This window comes from Schistocerca gregaria, chromosome 6 (genome assembly GCF_023897955.1).
Source record: "Schistocerca gregaria isolate iqSchGreg1 chromosome 6, iqSchGreg1.2, whole genome shotgun sequence".
Classification (NCBI taxonomy): Eukaryota; Metazoa; Arthropoda; class Insecta; order Orthoptera; family Acrididae; genus Schistocerca; species Schistocerca gregaria.
The window spans coordinates 386,194,069-386,214,839 of record NC_064925.1 but is presented as its reverse complement, the minus strand read 5'-3'; the positions used below and the strand labels follow the sequence as shown (position 1 = coordinate 386,214,839).

General features: G+C 37.9%; 1 protein-coding gene across 1 annotated transcript in view; it reads right to left on the bottom strand.

Annotated features, from left to right (window-relative positions):
• Positions 1-735: 735 nt before the first annotated feature.
• The window catches only part of LOC126278893 (calbindin-32), a 1,341,317-nt gene continuing 1,321,281 nt past the window's right edge, over positions 736-20,771 (bottom strand). The window contains exons 11-12 of the mRNA XM_049979167.1: positions 12,607-12,678; positions 736-2,904 (exon numbers count right to left, since the gene is read on the bottom strand). Coding sequence (XP_049835124.1) covers positions 2,758-2,904; positions 12,607-12,678 — 219 coding nt within the window. The 3' untranslated portion in view covers positions 736-2,757. The remainder of the gene's footprint in view (positions 2,905-12,606; positions 12,679-20,771) is intronic.

The window sequence follows — 20,771 nt, the reverse complement described above, 5'->3', positions numbered from 1 at the left end:
CCATTTCATAACATTTGCAGCTTTACACCCAGATTTTTAAATTATGTAACTTTGTCAAACAGGGCACTACTAATGCTGTATCTGAATATTACAGGTTTGTTTTTCCTATGCTTTCACAGTAACCTACATTTTTACACATTTAGAGCAAGCTGCCATACATTATATAATAATGGTTGGTCCTATCACATTTCCCTGAGTCACTCCTGATGTTACACTTGTCTCTGATGAACCCTTGATGTTCAGGACAGTGTACTAGGTTCTGTTTCTTGAGAAGTCTTTAAGCCACTCACACATCTGGGAATCTATTCCACATGCTCATATCTTTGTGAACAGTCTGCAGTGTGGCACCATGTCATTTGGTCTTTGGAAATCTAAAATATGAAATCGGCCTGTTGCCCTTTGTCCATAGTTCACAGCATATCTTTTGAGAAAAGAGCAAACTCAGTTTTGCATGAGTGATGCTTTTTAAAACTGTGCTATTTGTGGACATAAGGCTCTCAGTCTCAAGAACAAATTATAATATTCAAACTTAGAATATGATCAAGAATTCTACAGTAAAGTAATGTTACAGTTATTGGTCTTTGTACATGAGCTGCAAGGCTGCATTACATCAAATCAACCACAATACATTTTTACTTATGTGCATCATTTTTCATAGACCAGGAAGTTGCTGGTGTAAACACAGTAAAAATTTAATATTTCCCACTGGAATGAAGGAAATTAAAAGTCATTTTGTGTATTACAATCAAGGTTTATTTTTTTTGGTACATGTGTAACATAAAGATACAGTTCTAAAAGATTATTTCTAACTAATTTTGATGGAGTACACATATATAATTCCAATTTTTTTGACTGCGACATACATTCAGTATGAATGAAGACTGGAGACTTGTTAGCAAGGGGTTCAATTCATTAACTACTAGCTTTCATGTTTTATTAATCTTAAAAAGTAAAAAGCATTGCTTCTTATTGTTTTCCACAAGTAAGCAGTCAATATCATATAGAATATCTCACAAACTCCAAACATACTTCATAACATATACTGTATTTCATACAAAATATCATTTATTATAATAATTAACATCAATAAACATTCTTATACAACAATCAAGGTTCCAAGTAAACCCAGCTGTTACAACATAAAAAAATTCTGGATTTCATTCCTAAACAGCATGATTGCACTAACACCTTAATGTGGACACTTTAAAAACCATTAACAAAATTCTGTTTGGCACAGCATTCCTTATCAGTTATATTTGTATATATCTATCAAGTCATTATTAAAATTTGTGCAAAATGTTTGTGCACATTTGGACTGTAACTTTTAAAACACTTATGCAATGGATCTGTGTGTTAAATTAAAATTGGTGTTTAAAGCCACTTGTCAGGAATGTCTTTACTATTGTACCAGCAGCTACTAGTTGTACAATTTTTTTCTAAATTAATGAAGTCTTGTTCTCAATTGCTTTCAGCTTCTGTAATTTACACTATTATCTGCTTAACTCTATTTAAAAGTAGATCTGTCATGATTCATGGAATTCATCTTTTCTTATCAGTACACATTAAATTTAGTTGTTTCATATTCTTGTATTAAAGTGTGTGGCTGACTAATATGATCTGAAAGTCATAATATAGTTAGCATTTTTATAAACACTACAAAAATTGAGCATAGCAGAAACCACACCTATTGTAAGTGAAGCCAATACATAGTTCTTAAATTGCTTATTTCTTTGTGTTTAAGACACAGTTACAAATATCTAAAAACCATTATTATACAGTAGATTGTGATGTTTAGAGGCTGCGCCAAATGTGGATAGTACTGCCATACAAAAGTTTGACAGTTTAAGGGAACAAATCTAGTGTTGGTTCACAATATGCATCAGTAATAAGATTTTTAGAAAGTAGCAAACTGACTTGAATGGGAATGACACACTGCTACTTATGAGACAGCAGTGAAGTCTTTTAAAAAATGTTGCACCTGGAACTGAGCACTAGACTCAATATAACTCTTTCTGTACCTAAGACATAATAAATTGTAGTAAACATTTTATTTACACTATACTTCAATGAATGTAATCCAACATAAGCTATATCTGATGGTAAATGTGGCTCTATGAATCTTATTATAAACTTAACTGTTATTTTTATTTTTCAAATGTAACTCATGACATTTTGTATATTGATTTGTGATGGTGTGTTAGAAATCTGACCAGTGAAATCAAGCACATTAATGTCACTTGTTTCCATTCCTCAAGACAAAGACACACTTTGGTTTTAGCTTATGGGTATTTTATATAACCTTGCATTAAGATGAACACTATAATACATTACTTATTTGCCCAAACAACATTGTTTTCACCCTGAGCACTCAGGATTTTAATCCATAAAGTGTTTTAATTTGCATTAAAATCTATACAAAACATTGTTTCATGAAGTATTCAACCATGTATTTGTCTCTGTAAGGTTATTTTAAAAAAATTACTTATATATGGGCTAGTTTTATTTGCTTCACCAAAGTCATGGTTGACACAGGGTACTATGTTCATGTTAGCTAAATGAGTCATTACCTTATGTTCATCAAAACTGTCATTTAATAAACTTTCTAACACTCTATATTACTTATCATTGTTGTTTACAGCTTGCTGGTTTTACTTGGAACATTTATGTGGAACAAATACAAAGTCAGCTCTTTCATTAGTGAACTTCATTCAGTATCTGTATCACCGTTCATTTCAAAAAGAATTTTTTTAACAAAATTTAAGCAGCATCTTCCTCCTGGTTATGTTTTGCAAGAGCCAATAGTATCATTGTGAGTTCTTTCTTATTGATCTTTCCATCCTGGTTGTAATCAACACCACGAAGAATAGTTTCTTCAAAGTCTTGCAGATCTTGAGCATCATAATCCTATAATCATAAGAAAAACATTGAAAATCAAATGTAAGGAATGTGATAGTTAGCTGAAAATATAAATAATGAAGCTATATTTCCACTTTGCTGGTAAGAGGAAGAAGGAGACTATACATAAAGGGTGTGAATATCTATATACATGGTATTTTATTTTATTTTGAGACAGCAAAATATCTGAAATACTTTGCACTGGACTAAAAGACAGAAAGTATATGTTGACACACATAAAAGAAGGTCATAATAAGGCAAGCTTTTGGAGCCAGTGGCTCCTTCTTCTGGCAGAAGGGAGAGTGGTGAAGGAAAAGGACTGGGTAGGTATATTTCAGAAAAGTCACCCAGAACCACAGGTCAGGAGAGATTTACTGGACAGGATGAGAAGGAAAGACTGCTTGTAGAGCACTGCACTGCATAAGATTTGAAAACCAGAAAGATTAATGGTGGAAGATAGGGTAATATGCAAGACTGAGATTACTGCCAAAACATCAGGTACAAATTAACAACAATTAAAAACTAAGTGCACTGTATGAAACAGAGGTGGGAGGGAGACAGCAAAAAGAAAAAAAAAAATAGGTAAGAATATGAAAGCTGTAGAAAACTAAAAGGGAGTGAAGAAAGGAGTAGTTACTGTGAAGAAATGTGGAGATGGAAGAGTCCATATGGTAAAGACATCCTCAATATATCTAAACCAAACCAGGGGCTGGAGACCTATGGAACCCAGGAAAGCCCCCTCCAAGTGACCAACAAAAAGGTCAGCATATGGAGGAGACATACAGAGAGACCAGGGGTGCAGCAATGGGAACCAGGATGGCTCCTTCCTACGTCAACCTTTTCATGAGTCACTTGTAGAGGCTTTGCTGGGATACATGTCTTCAGCCTCGGGTTTGGTTCAGATGCTTTGATGACATATTCATGGGACTCGTGATGAGGCTGACCTCTTACAATTCCTGGAATCTCTGAATACATTCTCACAAATAAATTTCACATGGTCCTGTTCTGAATCCCTTGCCACTTTTTTTGATGTTGATCTAATCCTCACTGTAGGGTAGCTACACACTTCTATACACATTAAACCTGCTAACAAACAACAGTTCTTACTTTTTGATAGTTGCCATTCTCTCCATGTCAAACATACCATTCCATACAACCTTGGCATTTGAGACAAACACAGTAGTTTGGATACAGCCTCTTTACAGCAGTACACCAGCATTCTCACCTCAGACTTCACTGGACATAATTACCCCAACAGCCTACTTCAAAAGTACTTCCAATACTGGTAATACTGATCCTTCCAAGAAGCAACTTCATAGCACACAACTGGTCACTCAGTATTATCATGGTCTGGAATGTATTAATCAGTTACCTCAACAAGGCCATGACTTCCTAAAATCACGCCCTGAAATGAGATACATTCTGCCTGACATCTAAAACAGCTTTTTGTCACCCTCCCAATCTCCACCATATACCCATCAGACCCTATGCTCCTTCTGCACTCATCTCTCTGTCCTGTGGCATCTGCCCCTGTGACCATCCCTGCTCCAATACTTGCCCTACGCACCCTCCTATCACCACCTATACAACCCCTTAACTGGCAAAACATACTCTATCAAAGGGAGAGCCACCTGTGAAATGACATGTTGTACACCAGCTGTTTTGTAAACACAGTTGGACCTTTTACATCTGCATGACTACCTCCAAATTATCAGTTAGGATGAATGGGCATAGGCAGAGGGTGTATATTGGCAACACTAAATATCCTGTTGCAGAGTATGCCCTACAACATGACTGTTGTGTCCTTGGGGCCTGTTTCACCACACGCACCACCTCAATGCTTCCCCCAAGACACCATTTTCTTAGAACTCTGCTGGTGGGAACTAGTGCTACAACATGTCCTTGGTTCTTGCCACCCACCTGGTCTTAGTTTATGTTAATTTCTTCTGTCTCAGCTTTTCTTCACAGTAACTACACTTTTCTTCACTCTGTTTTAGTTTTCTACATGACTTATTTTTCACCATCTCCTCCCAACTCTGTCATGTACAGTGCACTTAGCTTTTCACTCTTATTAACTTGTACATGATGTTTTAACAGTAATCTCTGTCTTGCATATTACCCTGTCTTCCACTGTTAAGCTCTCATTTTTTTCAAATCTTACGAGGTGCAGTCCCCAACAATCAGTCTTTCCTTCTCATCCCATCCAGTAAGTCTCCCCTGAACCATGATTCTAAGTGACTTTTCCGAAATATACTCCTTGTCCTGGACCTCTCCAGTCCTTTTCCTTCACCCCTCTTCCTTCTTCAACACTTCTGCCAGAAGAAGGAGCCACTGGCTCTGAAAGCTTGCCTAATTATAATCTTATTTTATCTGTATCAACATATACTTTTGGTCTTTTAGTCCAATGCAAAGTTTTGAGATATATTCATCAGTGAGTCTTACCATGGACGTCCTTTCATCTTGAATTTTAACCTCACTCCTGAACCTTTCTTTAATTTCTGTCATTGCTCCTTTGGTGCACACATTGAACAGTAGAAGTGAAAGCTGCACCCCTGCCTTACACCCTCTATAATCCAAAAACTTCATTCTTAGTCTGCCACTGTTATTGTTTCCTTTTTGTTCTTGTAGGTATTGTATGTTTCTCATTTATTACTAAAACTTACCCCAATTTTGTTCAGAATTTTGAACATTTTGCACCATTTTACATTGTCAGAAGCTTTTTCCATGTCTACAAGTCCAATGAACATGTCTTGATTTTTCTTTGGTCTTCTTTCCATTATCAACCACAATATCAGAACAGCCTCTCTAGTGCCATTACCTGTCCAAAAACTAAACTGATTGTCATCTAAAGCATCATCAATTTTCTTTTCCATCTTCTGTATGTTACTCCTGTGAGAAAATTGTACACATGAACTGTTAAGCTGATTGTGTGATAATTCTCACACTTTCTGGCTCTTACAATCTTCAGAAATGTGTGGATAACATGTTTCAAAAGCAGGATGGTATATCACCAGTCTCATGCATTCTACATACCAACATGAACTGTCATTTTGTCCATTTCCCCCAAGAATTTTAGAAACTCCAATGGAATGTTATCTATCTCTTCTGTCTCATTTGCTCTTAAATCTTCCAAAGCTCTTTTAAATTCTAATTTTAACACTGAATCTCCTATCTCTCCCCTAACAATTTCTGTTTCTTCTTCTATCATCATCAGACAAGTCTTGCCCCTTATAGAGGCCTTCACAGTACTCTTACCCACCTATCTGCTTTCTCCTCTGAAATTAACTGAGGAATTCCCACTGAAATCTCTTAATGTTACCACCTAGCTTTTAATTCCATTGAAGGTTTGTTTGGCTTTTCTGTATTCTGAGTCAGGCATTATGATGACCATTTCCCTTTCGATATCTTCAAATTTTTCATGTAGCCATTTTAGCTTAATTTTCATGCACTTATTATTTACTTCATTGCTAAGTGACTTTTAATACAATATTTCTGAGTTTCCCTGAACATTTTTATACTTTATTCTTCCATTGACCAACTGAAATACTTCTTCTGTTAGCCAGGGTTTCATTGCAGTTGCCTTCCTGTACCTATGTTTTCTTTCCAGGTTCTGTGATTGCTCATTTTAGAGATCTACATTCCTCTTCAAGTGAACTGCCTACTAAGCTATTTCTGTATCCCAATTCTTTGTGCTCTTATTCTTCCTGACTAGTCTCTTAAACTTCAGCCTAACCTTCATCATTAGTAAATTGTAATCTAAGTCTACATATGCTCCTAGGTAAGCCTTGCAATCCAATATCTGATACCAGAATCTCTGAATGGCCATGGTGGAATCTAACTGAAATCTTCCCTTATCTCCTGGCCTTTACCAAGTATACATTCTCTTCATCCTGTGATTTTGGAACAGAGTATTCACTGTCACTAGCTAAAATTTATTGCAGAGCTCAATTAGTCTTTCTTCTCTGTTATTCGTACACCTACTACCAAATGTATATTCTCCAGTAACACTTTCTTCTACACCTTCCCTTACAGTCACATTCCAGTCCTCCATGATTTAGATTTTTTTAATCACCCTTTACATACTGTATTACTCATACAATATCTTCATATACTTTTTCTTCTTCTACACCTATTGCTTGTATGTATGCTTGAACTGCTGTTGTCAGCATCGGTTTGCTGTCAACTGTGATTCACAGTAAGTATTCAAAAATGTCACTGTCCACTTCAATGCACTCATTTATCCATGCACTTATTTATCCATGCACTGATTGATTCATCACAACTGAGAAGTCTTTCCAATGCAATCTGCTGATGTGCATTGGTCATATGATGAATCGGACTATCACATGTTGTTGGCACTTCATTATCAACTTCAGTTTTCAAGTAACCTCACAGGCAAAATTCAGATCAAGTAAGATCTGGCAATGTTGCAGGCAGTCTTACTGGACCACCTCATCTGATCCACCAATTACTGTCTGCTGTACAAACAATTTAATACTTCCTGTCCTCCTACAGAATAATGTGCTGGACAATCAATGTGTTGTAGTCACTGTGTTTGTTGGAAGTCCAAGGGAAGGTCTGCAAGCAATACTAGGAGATTAACCCCACAAGAATGTTTGATATTTTTCACTGTTTAAGGTGCCACCAACGAAGAAAAAGCCAATGAGTTTGTCACCAATTACTCCACACCAGACATTCACAGTCCATGGACAGTGAAATTCATCTTGACATAACCATGTAGCTTTGCCACAGTCCAATAATACATATTGTGTTGATTAATTGTACCATACTTCATGCTAGATCATTGTCGACATTCCTGCCACTTTCTACTTAAATTAAACTATTTCAGTTTTGTTTGCTGTCATAACAGCCTGCATTCTGACTAGTGACAAAGTCTGTTTACGGAGGAAAATATTTGAGAAATGGCAGTTGATGTGCCTGGAATGAGATCAATTCAGATAATGAATGAACTAATGTTTCCAAACAGATACACAGAGAAAATGTAAATACTGAGTCATTTGCACCACATATCTGTTTTTATGTTTTTGATCCCATGAATTTTCTTTGAAACAATACTTTTCCGAACTCAGTTACGTTATTTGCCAATTACAGTGCCATCCATCTTGCAATGACAAAAGTTATGTATTTTTCCCATAGAATCTGATTCTATAATAAAAATGGGACATTTCTACTAAGATTTAAAAACTGCCCCCATGCTGCCCTCTGGGGTTGGGGCAGGGGGGCATCAGAATTGGTACCACCAGACAGTATTTTTTAAAATTTTGAATATGTATTTTACCATTTGTTAATCTGATGCATTATTTTTGAGATATTTTGTTGTCTCAAGATGAAAAAAAGCTATAGGAGTGAATCAGAATGTGTGTATGTATGTCCTGGATCTCCTCATAAACCCCTGGATTGATTTCAACCAAATTTGGCACACAAATATAAAACTTTATGAGTGCCAGCACTAAAACCTCCTAGATTCCATATGAATGGAGACAAAGGCAAAAACCTTTTCTTTTTTCAGCCCCTGCCATATAGGCTGCCCTGCATGACAGACATGTTGTGTGGGAAAACTGTTTGCGTGTTTCACCGACTTTCTTTGCAAGGCCACCTACATATCACAGATGGTAGATAGTGCTCCAGCCCCTGCATGACAGGCAGCAGTATTGGCTTGCTTTATCAACCTTTTTTTGCAAGGGCTGCAACTGTGGATAGACGTGGCTAGGGAAAGGTTGAAACGGATAGAGGTGGGTATGACTGGAGAGAGGTGGCAGGAGAGGTTTGATAGGCAGATAATGCAGCAAGATGGGAAGGAGTGAGAAGGGGGCAGGAGGGAGCTGGGGAGGGACAGTGAATGAGTGCTGGATTGGGAGGATGGGGCATGAGGAAGTGAACACAGAGAGAATGAGGGAGGAGGAGATGGCCAGAGAGTGAGAGGGGGAAAGGGGGAGATTGACAGACAGGGGAGGAGGAGATGGGCAGAAAGGGGGTGAAGAGTAGGTGGACAGAATGAGTGTTGAGAAGAATATGGACAGAGAAAGGGGAGAGGAGGAGATGAGAGGGAAAGAGATGGAAGAGAAAATGAACAGAAAGAGGGGAAGAAGGATATGAAAAGCAGGAGGGCAGAGGGAGATATGTTCAGAGAGATGGTGGGGAAAGTTGGAGAATATAAAGAGACAAAGAGAGTTTGGAGAAGTAGACTGACTAATAGAGATGGAAGGATGAAGTGTACAGAGGAGGAGATGTGTGCTACAAGTGTTTGTTTAAAGCACATGCGAGCGAAGCTGCTGGAAGAGGGTGTAAAATTTGTGTAAAATGCATAACATGAGTAGTTAGTTGAACAGCTCATTCTACACTTTAACGTATAGCAGATAGGTAAATGGAAGCTACTGGACCTTTTGTAATTAAGTTTAATTAAATAACCAATGAACATATTGTTTAGGATAAGCAAAAATAGGTGAAGAGACAGTTTATCTTCAGGCTTTAATGTTGATTTTATGTCACAGTTAATGACTGAAAACAACTTAAGTTGGTAATGTCCTTCTTTTTTCTTTCTTTCTTTTTTTTAATGTGCAAATTAAAATTATCAACAGGACTTAAAAGGAGTAGTGCCAAAGCAATCGAAAAATTCACTACACATCAATAAAAAAAACACATTTCAACATTATCATAATTCTGTAAATAAAAATATATTATGTAAGGAAGAAGTGGATGTAGTATATAGAACTGACACTGTACTCATCAAATGAGAAATTTATTTATTTGTTAAATATATTCCTACAGTGTTTCATTTTGACATTCATGAATGACAAATGGTCATAAAATGAGGATAAAGGAGAAATTACATGTAACACATGGTATTAAAGAACCTGGTACCAGGAAGAGAGAGCTTCATAAAAGGTATAGATCACACTGTAATGAGGAACTGAGCTTGTATGATAACATTTCTAATGCTGTTATGAAATAGCCCCAAAAGAATGCACTGCACAAGAAAAGTGAAATACTAAAAAACAATTAAATGAAATTCTATTCTCAAATAAAAGTTATTGAAGAAATAATGAGACTGATCTCATTCATCCTCAACTTAAAAATATTTATTTTTTTTTGCAATAGAAGCAATTGTATGAAATAATAATTTTAAATCACTAAAATTTTCTAAAATTAATTGATTTATGTATGTTTCAACTCCAGTTTCGTTTTTTGTAAATCAATGAATTTCACTCACTGTCTTTCATTTGATGTACAGTCTAAGATTCCATTTCATTTATTTGCAATTACACAATGAAATTCTTTTAGATTTACAAACTTCAGACACATTAAAATTGTGTTGGGGACTGGATCTTAACCTGGACACTTACCGGTGGGGTGGCACATCTCATCTCCTTTGCAGATCTACATAATTTCACTTCGTAACTTTGCACAACTAAGACTTTCAGAAGAAAATATATTGTAAAGAATGGCTTATGCATAAGGTAGTTTTATTTTCCAGAAATAAAGTTTCAATCTTTAATCTAGTGTGAAAGATTGTGATCCATTAATACTTTGTGCCAGATGGAGAAAGCCAAAGATCCAGGTCTGAGCTATGGCTCACTTGGTGAGGGGGAGGGTGAGAGGAGGAGAGGAGAAGATTCTTACATGTTTATAATATCATAAATGCCCCCAGGACTGTTCTTCATGGTGAGTATATCAGGGATATGACTTGTGGTGGCTGGGTACACATTTACATGTTAGGTGTTCCTGAGCCGGAGTGGATTGTCAAGGCCACCCACATGCTGTTACCATGAAATCCATGTGTACACACCAACCACCATTGAGTTCTTCCTAGCTGATAAGGATCAGTGAAACTAAAATCTCTGCCCACTGTGGCCTGGCTGCAGCAGTCAGAGACAGTGGCCATGTGTTTGGGAGTTGTGCTTGTGTTAATGCGTGAGTGTTTTCTATTTTCAAAGGAGGTCTTTAGGCCTAAAGCTTAAGCTTTTAGCAGTGTTTTCATTGTTGCTGTCTGTGACTCAGCGTCTCCTCCAGTTAGTGAGTAGCAATCTATTCTTTTCATAACACAATGAGGTGACAAAAGCCATGGGATACCATCTAATATGATGCAGGATCAGCTTTTTCCTGATTTAGCGCAGCAGCTTCATGTCACATTCACTCCAAAAGTCATGGGATGCCCCTGTAGAAATATTTAGCCATGGTGCCCCTACAGCTGTCCATAATTGTAAAAGTGTTGCTGATGCAGGAGTTTTTTCACAAAATGATCTCTCAGTTATAACCCACATATGTTCAATGGGATTTGTGTCAGCTGATGTAGGTGGCCAATTAATTTGCATCAAATTGTCTGGGATGTGCTTCAAACCAGTTGTGAACAATTGTGGCCCAGTGACATAGTGCACTGTTATCCATAAAAATTCTATGATTGTTCAGGAACGTGAAGTCCATGAACAGCTGCAAATAAGCATTTCCAGCCAGCGATCAGTTCAGTTGGACCAAAGGACCCAATCCATTCCTTGTAAACATAGCTTACACCATTATTGAGTCACCACCTGCTTGCTCAGTTCCTTGTTGACAAAAAAAGAAAGAAGTTCAAATGTGTGTGAAATCTTATGGGACTTAACTGCTAAGGTCATGAGTCTCTATGCTTACACATTACTTAACCTAAATTATCCTAACGAGAAACATGCACACCCATGCCCGAGGGATCAGCCGCATAGTCCATGACTGCAGCACCTTAGACCGCTTGGCTAATCCCGCGTGACTCTTGTTGACAATTTGGGCCCATTTTTCATGGGATCTGAGCCACACTTAAAACTTATCATCAGCTCTTACTAACTAAAATTAGGACTTATCTGATCAGACCATGGTTTTTCAACTGTCTAAGGTCCAACCAACATGGTCACAAGCCCAGGAGAGATGTGTAGGTGATGTCATGCTGTTGGCAAAGGCACTTGCATCGGTTGCCTGCTGCCATAGCCCATTAATGCCAAATTTTGCTTCACTGTTGTACTGGATATGTTCACTGTATGTCCCACATTGATTTCTGCAGTTATTTCATGCAGCGGTGCTTGTCTGTTAGCAGTGATGACACTATGCAAAAGCCACAGCTCTTGGTCTTTAAGTGAAGGCTATCAGCCACTTCGTTGCCAATGCTTAGAGTAATGCTTGAAATTTGGTATTCTTAGCATCCTCTTGACATTGCAGATCTCAGAATATTAAATTATCTAACAATTTCCAAAATGGAATGTCCCATGAATCTAGCTCCAACTACCATTTGACAGGCAAAATCTATTAACCACCATTGTGCAGCTGTAATCACATCAGAAACCTTGTCACATGAATCAAATGAGTACAAATGGCAACCCCCACCAAATCACTGCCCTTTTATAACTTGTGTACATGATGCTATTGCCATCTGTATATGTGCATATCACTATCCCACGACCCCTACCACCCCAGTGTATTACTGACATTTAATAAATTATTTAAGGAGAGTCAGGATTATAAGGGTTGTGAAATGGCTATTGAAACCAAGCATGTTTGACTCAGTAGCAATTTCTGCCACAGGGTGGTAGTTCTACACCATTAAATAACTTGCTCTACTTGGAAAAATATCAGCTAAACAGAAATTCATAACAAATTCAACTTTGATGCAGTTCCATTGTAATGATATTTATCTGTACAGAAGTCATATTTAAATGAAAATTGTCTTACCTTTTTGACTAGCTCCAACAGGTCTTTCAGGAATCCCCTTAGTTCTTCATTCTCTATTGTACCATTGTTATCCTGAAAATAGTTAATTTCCAGGTATTAGTTTAGTAATTGGTTGTAATCTAAGGAACACTGAGGTGATCTTAATGTGATAATACTTAATGCAGCAAAAAAGCAAGTCAGACCAGTTTCAAAGGTTTCAGATATGCGCTAGTGACTCTGTATGAACACAAATTCATTGTGTATAAGTTAAGATATGCACTTCTCATGAAAAATGTACATCATATTCAAACCAAAGAATATCGTCTGATTACAGAGACAGAAACAATCCACTTTTTTAATCACTATGGAGCGAACATATAAGATGAATAATTACATGACACTTATGAACAGGATTGAATAATTATATAGAGAGCTGTATTTACTTCTTTGTATTAAGCAGAAGGGTTAAAGTGGTGATTCTACTGAGATAAAAGAGCTTTGTTATGCCAGTGGGACTAGCAGAGGACAGAGATTTGGAAAAACAGATGTAGATGTAGATGTAGATACCAACTGAGTGTCAACAAAAGTCTACTCACAGACCTAGGGGAACAATGCTTTGATTCAATTTATTTAAGTGTTTGGAAGAATATGTATGTATATAAGATGCTGCCGGCCACTGTGGCCAAGCAGTTCTAGATGCTTCATTCCTGAACCGTACTGCTGCTACTGTTGCAGGTTCGAATCCTGCCTCAGGCATGGATGTGTGTGATGTCCTTAAGTTAGTTAGGTTTAAGTAGTTCTAAGTCTAGGGGACTGATGACCACAGATGTTAAGTCCCATAGTGCTCAGAGCAATTTGAACCATTTTACATAAGATGCTACAGCTCTCATGAAACTTCGTCAGTGTAGCAAGAGGTTCTGAACTAAAGGAAGAGTCAGGCAAAGGCAAGTACATTCTATGTCAAAAAACTATGCTCAACAAGCCTAGAGGAATGCATGTTCGACTGTACAGTGAAGTTTGGCTGATATGAAACTTCCTGGCAGATTAAAACTATGTGCCAGACGAACTTGAGCCCAAGACCTTTGCCTTTCATGAGCAAGTACCATACCACCTGAGATAATCAAGCACAATTCAGGATCCATTCTCACAGCTTTACCTCATCTCCTTCCTAAAAATGGTTAAAATGGTTCAAATGGCTCTGAGTACTATGGGACTTAACTGGTGTGGTCATCAGTCCCCTAGAACCTAGAACTACTTAAACCTAACTAACCTAAGGACATCACACACATCCATGCCCGAGGCAGTATTTGAACCTGCGACTGTAGCAGTGGTGCGGTTCCGGACTGAGCGCCTCAACCGCGAGACCACTGCGGCCGGTATCTCCTTCCTATTCAACCTCAAGTTGAGAAGGTGGGAAACAAGATACTGGCTGAAATAAAGCTGTGAGGAGGGGCCATGAGTCATGCTAGGGTAGCTCAGCCAGCACAGGAGTTGCTAGCCAAAGGTAAAAGTACTGAATTTTAGTCCCAGTTTGGCATACAGTTTTAATCTGCCAGGAGGTTTCAGTCCTAGATGAAGTTTTCAGGACCTTGATTTTGGAAAGATGAAGATTCAACGAATGGTAATGGAACAGAAATGATGACATCATACTGTTTACCTCTAGCACAAATAAACTTCAACAACAAAATTGAAAAATGGCTTGAAAATGAATTGCAAGAAAACTAAAATAATTTATAACAGACATTACAGAAAGAAAAAATATAAATTACCAGTGAAGTAATAGAACAAGTACCATATATAAATTTGCTTTCAGTGTAAAGGTCTCAGCTACAGCCGAGTGAGTTCATAAAATTGATGTAACATTTTGATGAGCAACATTCCCATCTTCTTCTGATGAAATAACAAAGATGGGATCTTGCTTATTCTTGTATAGATGATGCAATGTGTTAGGCTGCCCACTTCATTTGCTAAAGATAAGGTGGCGATGGAGGGACTGACCACACTTGAGCCCTGAAATGTTCAGCCAGGTTCCACTTTGTGTGTCATAGGAATACTTAGAGCCTATTGTGTTCATTAGTGGGTCCAGAGAAAAACTTAGTTGGTATTCACCATCTTAGTTTTTGAGGCCACCACTGATCCTTAATTTTACGCCTTCCTTTATTATGTTGCTCCAGAATCCACTGGCCCTGAACAGCACTCTCATCTGTTCAAAATAAAACAAATGGGTTTCTTCCAAGATGTGCTCAGCTACCACTTATCTTTCTCCTCAGCTGAAAGTGCAAGGAGTATTTGGAAAGTAAGTTCCAATCAGCCGCAAAATGGAAACCACTGTGAAATTGAAAATTGTTTCATTTGCAACAGTTATCTACAACTTCAAACTACTTATCTACATATTCAATCATCTGAATTAGACATTTGTCATACCATTGTACCAACTTTCTAATACCCTCATCATAGAAGGCAGCTGCCAGTGCTTTCTGCCAATTCTCTTCACTGGTCTACAGTTCATTGTCTTTAACAGAATGCTGTCTTCATAGTTATCAGTTCATTTGAGCAGATGGTGATGATGATGATGCTGCTGCTGATGATGATGATGATGTTTGGTTTGTGGGGCACTCAACTGCATGGTCATCAGCTCCCCTACAAAGTCCCAATTTTTGCACAGTCCAATTTTTACACAATCCAAACTAGTCACTGTCACAAATGATGATGATGAAATGATGATGACAATGCAAACACCCAACCCACAGGCAGAGAAAATTCTCAGTCTGGTCAGAAATCGAACCCGGGGCCCTGTGATCCAGAGGCAGCAATGCTAGCTATTAGACCATGATGAGCTCCGGACCATGTGAGCAGAGATGAAGCTCAGAGTGAGCTTATATGGGCTGTACCTTGAGTGATCAAACACCTCCCATGGACAATCCTGCAGGAGCATCTTCATTGTCCCTGGAAAATGAGACTGAGAATTGTCTTGAAGAAGGAAACACATATAGCTATGTTATGTGGGCTGCGTTGCTCCAGGCAAAATTTCTCACCAGGCCATTGTATTTGGCAAGAGATACTATTTTCTAGGCATCCTTATGTGCTCAATGTGTGCTCAGAACTGAAAAGAGTGACATGATCTGATCTACAGACACACTAGAGACACTGTGCAACACATCTGTGCAAAGCTTCATCAAATTTTCAGAATGGTTTACATAGCACAACTGATCAGAACTTACTGTCCAAATAGCCCAAGTATTTGTTCTGCTTTGAGTAGCACTGATGGATGCAGCATTGTGTCTGACTTATGTACCAAAGCCCACACTCACACTGAGTACCACTGAGGCTAAGCATATGCAGTCACACTTGATCATTGCCAAAGTCAACTATATTTTTAATCTTCTGTGGGCATTGGAAGATTGTTTTAACACCATATGCCTTAAGTACCATCATGATCTGTGCTGTTGGTTGTCCTACATGTGGACGAAATACCAATAGGTTGTCATCTTTCCTGTGTTATTTCATAGTTGCATGTTGTATGCATACCTTTAATTTGTATGTCACTATAACCACTCCTCTAAAAGATTTTCCTCAGGTGTTTGACATCAGTAGACAGGTTTTCATGGCTGCTTTGGCATGTGCCCTGTGAATGAGAGTCTCCAGAATTGTGTTGGTTTGAGCTGGGTGGAGACAGTGCATACTTTATTTAAAATGTGTCCCAGTGTGCCCTCTTGCTTCTTCCATACCCAAACACCCAGGAAGGGGAGACGTGTTTCTCTGCCTTTACAGTGAGCTCTATGGGTTCTTGTTGAAGGTAATTTATGTGTCCAAGAAGTTCATAGAGGACTTCCCTACAATAAGGTCATCCAATGGTGGTGCCACCCAAATATCCTTAGAAGTGTTTTAGTTTGAAGTGTGGGGCCTCTACAGCCATTTTCTCAAAATGTACGATATACTGAGTGACTGTTCCTAATCCTAGGGGAGACCCTTCAGTCACACAGTCCTCAAGCTCATAAAAACGCCTGATGCACTGAAAGTAATTCATAGTGTAGTGAGAGCGACTGTTAAGTCTCACAGTTTGTGGTTCAAGACATTGTGCCATCAATGCCAACATATACTTCACATGCACTTGGGTCAATAATGATGTTACGTCAGAAGTCACCAGCAACTTATCTTTATTAGTTGAATATCTCCCAGTAATTTCAGAAACTCATACAAATTCTTCATTTGGAGGGCAAAGGACCCTAGTAATGTCTTTATTAGATTTGCCAGGTGTTTGTCAGTCCATACATCGATGAGCTGATAGTGTTTTCAATTGGGTATAGGGGTATTCCTCCCTTGTGTTCTTTCAGAAGCGTACACAAGTGAGGAGGTACTGACGTCTTAGGTTGTACTCTTTTACCTTCCTGACGGCAAGTCAGAGATCTACAGAAATGCAATGTGATTTTTGTCAAAGCTTCCATAGCCTTCATAAATTAGTTGCCTTTTATGCTGGGCTCTGCAGTGGCATGGAGATTTTATTTTATTATTCAGTGGTAAAGATAGCCAAGATGCCACTGTGACACTTTGCTGAAAGATGATAGGAGTAAAACTCATGGAAATGTTTTGTCATTGCAACAAACTCACTCTGCTAGACACCTGAGAGGTTTATATTTCTTCTGTTCACTGAGAAAGATAACTAGGGCCATTAAGTTTTTATATTTATGTCAGCTGGGTGGACAGGAATGAGAAGATACCAATCAGTAAAAGCATTATAGTGTGATTTTGGTACAGTAAACAAAGTTTTAAAAACTTATCTTATGAGGTGTTTGAAAGGGCAGGTTTACAATGTGTGTGTGTTACTAATACTGACTTGTAACAGTGGTAAATAGAGTTTAATGCAAAAACCATTAAAAAAAAACAAAGTTCATTACCAAATACTAGAGGGAAGTTGGGGATTTCTGAGAAACATAGGGAAACAAACAAAGGGAACTGACAAGAGTGGACCCTTTTTTTTTTCATTGTAGTACAAAGTACTGGACAAACAGCTTCTTTAACAGACACACTTTCCTGTTGTCAGGAAAGTTATTCATATTCATAAGATAGGAGACAAGGTAAACTTACAGAAGTACAGACCAATCTCTTTATTAAATACACTTTGCTAAATAAAAAAATAATGTATGACAGGTTAATGAAATTTTTCAAAAAAACCACAGTCTTCATTGAAGAGCAACACAACTTCAGTAGTAATATATCTATGACCCCTATGACTTGTGCCAGCTACGACTTTCTAGCAAATACTCTAGTAAAACTGAATAAGACACAAAATAAAATTAGAATTTATTAGACTTGAGTAATTTGTTTGGCACTTCAGGGCACAAAATTCTGTCAGAGAAGTTTTAAGATGTGACATTAAAGGCAATGGAAAGCCCAGAGTGGAATAACACCAATATCAAGAAAAGGGTAGATTGTTACTTACCATATGGAGAGAATGCACTCAGCAACCAGTGACCAGAGACAGTGGCATGTATATGTGTGAATTGTGCTGTTGTGTGTGTGTGTGTGTGTGTGTGTGTGTGTGTGTGTGTGTGTGTGTGTGTGTTCTCTACTTCAGAAGAAGGTCATTTGACCGCAAGCTAAAAGGTAAACCAGTCTTTTCATCATGGCTGTCTGCAGGTCAGAGTATTTTCTTATGGTGAGTAACAATCTATCGTTTTCACAATATTGTTGATGTTAAATACATTATACTAAAATGATTCACCTCATACTTAAATTAGAAACAAGAAGTAGAATAAAAACATGATACAGATGATGTGACTAGTAAATCTCAAACCCAGAAAACGTACATACAAGAGAGTCCCTCAAGAACCCATTCTTGGACCACTCATTTTCGTCCTATACATTAAGTACCTAAACATTTTAGGACCTAATGAGTGGCACTTAATGAACTGGTTGAGACGGCACAAGATAGGTTTAAGTATACCACCTGATCCACATTACGCTCATTGCAACATGTGATGAAACAGCCTTTGCTTCAGAATTCATGATTAGATGAAAAAGTGTACATTATGTACAGGATGTAGTATAACTAATTAGCTTACAAGCCTGTAAAGTGAAAGCAATCAGACAGAAGTTGTATTTACGAATCAGCAATTTGACAATGCAGTGAACACATAGTGCGTAGTGGGGCGATCACTCCGTAGTAGAAATAATTCAAAAGCCAAGATCGCTCAGATACTGTTTACTAGATAACCGGTTTCAACACACTAAAGGTGCCATTATCAGATCTGTGAAGATATAACATGACAGGTTTGAGGGAGGGCTTACACGAGTTACACTATGTATATTACTACTAATACAGTACCACATACCAGAATGTAGCTTAACATTTATATACCATTTGGATATAATGATACAAGAAGCAGACCAGTTGATATCAAATCATTGTCACAAAAAATAAAAAGCAACTGCTCTCATGGTCATTCTTTTCCATCAGATACTTAAAACTGAGTTCACAAGATAAAACTATTTGGTACATGACTGCTGTTCAACTAACAACGGTCAGCTTGAGTGTGATGCTGACCATTATTTTGTAGGTGACATCCAGTAAGGCAATCACAAACAAGTGGATGATTCTTCTTAAATGTGGGGCACACAATTGCAGTTTTCCAATTTGTAGGAATAGTTTCTATCTTCCAATGTTTCTATTGATTCCAGTTGTGGGTATCCATTCTTTAATAACTCAGCATATATCTGGTCGTAGTATGACATGCAGTAAAACATAATATGAACTGAATTTTCTTTGTCAAATACCAGAAGTTGATGTGTCAAGATAGTCATAAATTATATACTTCCAACTATTAACATCTACGATAACTCTAAAACCCAGCTAGCCACACGATCTAATGCACTGCTTCCCAAGCGGGAATGTGTGCTTGTCCCTGGCACAAATCAGCCCGGTGGACTGGTGTTAAAGTCCAGTGTGCTGGCCAACCTGTGGATGGTTTTTAAGGCGGGTTTCCATCTACCTCGGCAAATGCAGACTGCTTCTCCTTATTCCACCTCAGTTACACTGTGTCGCAATTGCTGTGCAAACATTATTTCCACAAACACATACACCATAATTATCTCTACCATGCAAACATTTGTGGTTACACTCACCTGACATGAGACATTCTCAGGGGGCTCACTGGGGGTCAAACAATATGATAACCCTGGGTTCGATGTTGGGCGGTGGTGGGGCCTGTTGTGGCATTGTGGACCACTGAGGGCTATGGTGGGACGAAGCCTCTCTGTCATTTCTTGGTCTCCGGTTTAATATATTCATACATGCAGACATATATACATCCATACTCTAAAATTTGCCTTCACACATTCTCATGATAGTGCAAATATGGTTGCTGCCAAAACAAATCAAATCCAAATGACTCCAAATTCCATCTCTATGTTGTACCTTCAAGTTATATGAAATGCTGTACTCTGATCTGACTGCTGTATTCACAATAGCTTCTTTAATTTAATAATTTGCATAACAATGATAGATTCAGTTGAGTAGATAGCACACTATGTGCCACCACTTTCCTAAACTAAATTAAGGCTGATTATGAGAAGTTACTCAGGACTGGTAGGTTTATAGATGCATAGATGCATAGATGCATGGTTTATAGATGCATCTTTGTGCAAGGCATATCATCAACAGATTATGTGTCTACTGCTTTGGCATGACTAATGTTTTCAGATTAGGCATTATATACAGCAAATGAAAAGAAAGGATGAAAGCCATAAATTGAAGGGTTCAGGTATTTGTTTTCATTGCTTTGCCCAAAACATCTGCTAGAGACAGATCACTAAATTTTTGATCCATCTTCCAGCTATGGTAGTATTTTAAACAAAGAGCGAAAATGACGTAACTATGTAGGCTTCCACAGACAGTGTCAAGATGACTGAAATTCTTCTGGGTGCTGTACCATTTCACTGCATAAAATGTAAACTAATTTAAAATATGTAAACTATAATGACATTTTGGCCATGTTATAATGGCTTACTCAGGGCAAGACAGGTTTTACTAGAGGTGACCAAATTTATTGCAACCTTACAGCGTCAATACATCATACACAAATCAAAAAACGTTTTGCATCACCTCAGTTCTGAGAGTTCTGGAACCAGTACAGAAAATTGGAAAAGAAATCAAAATAACATCATTTCTGCACTTTTTATTACTCATG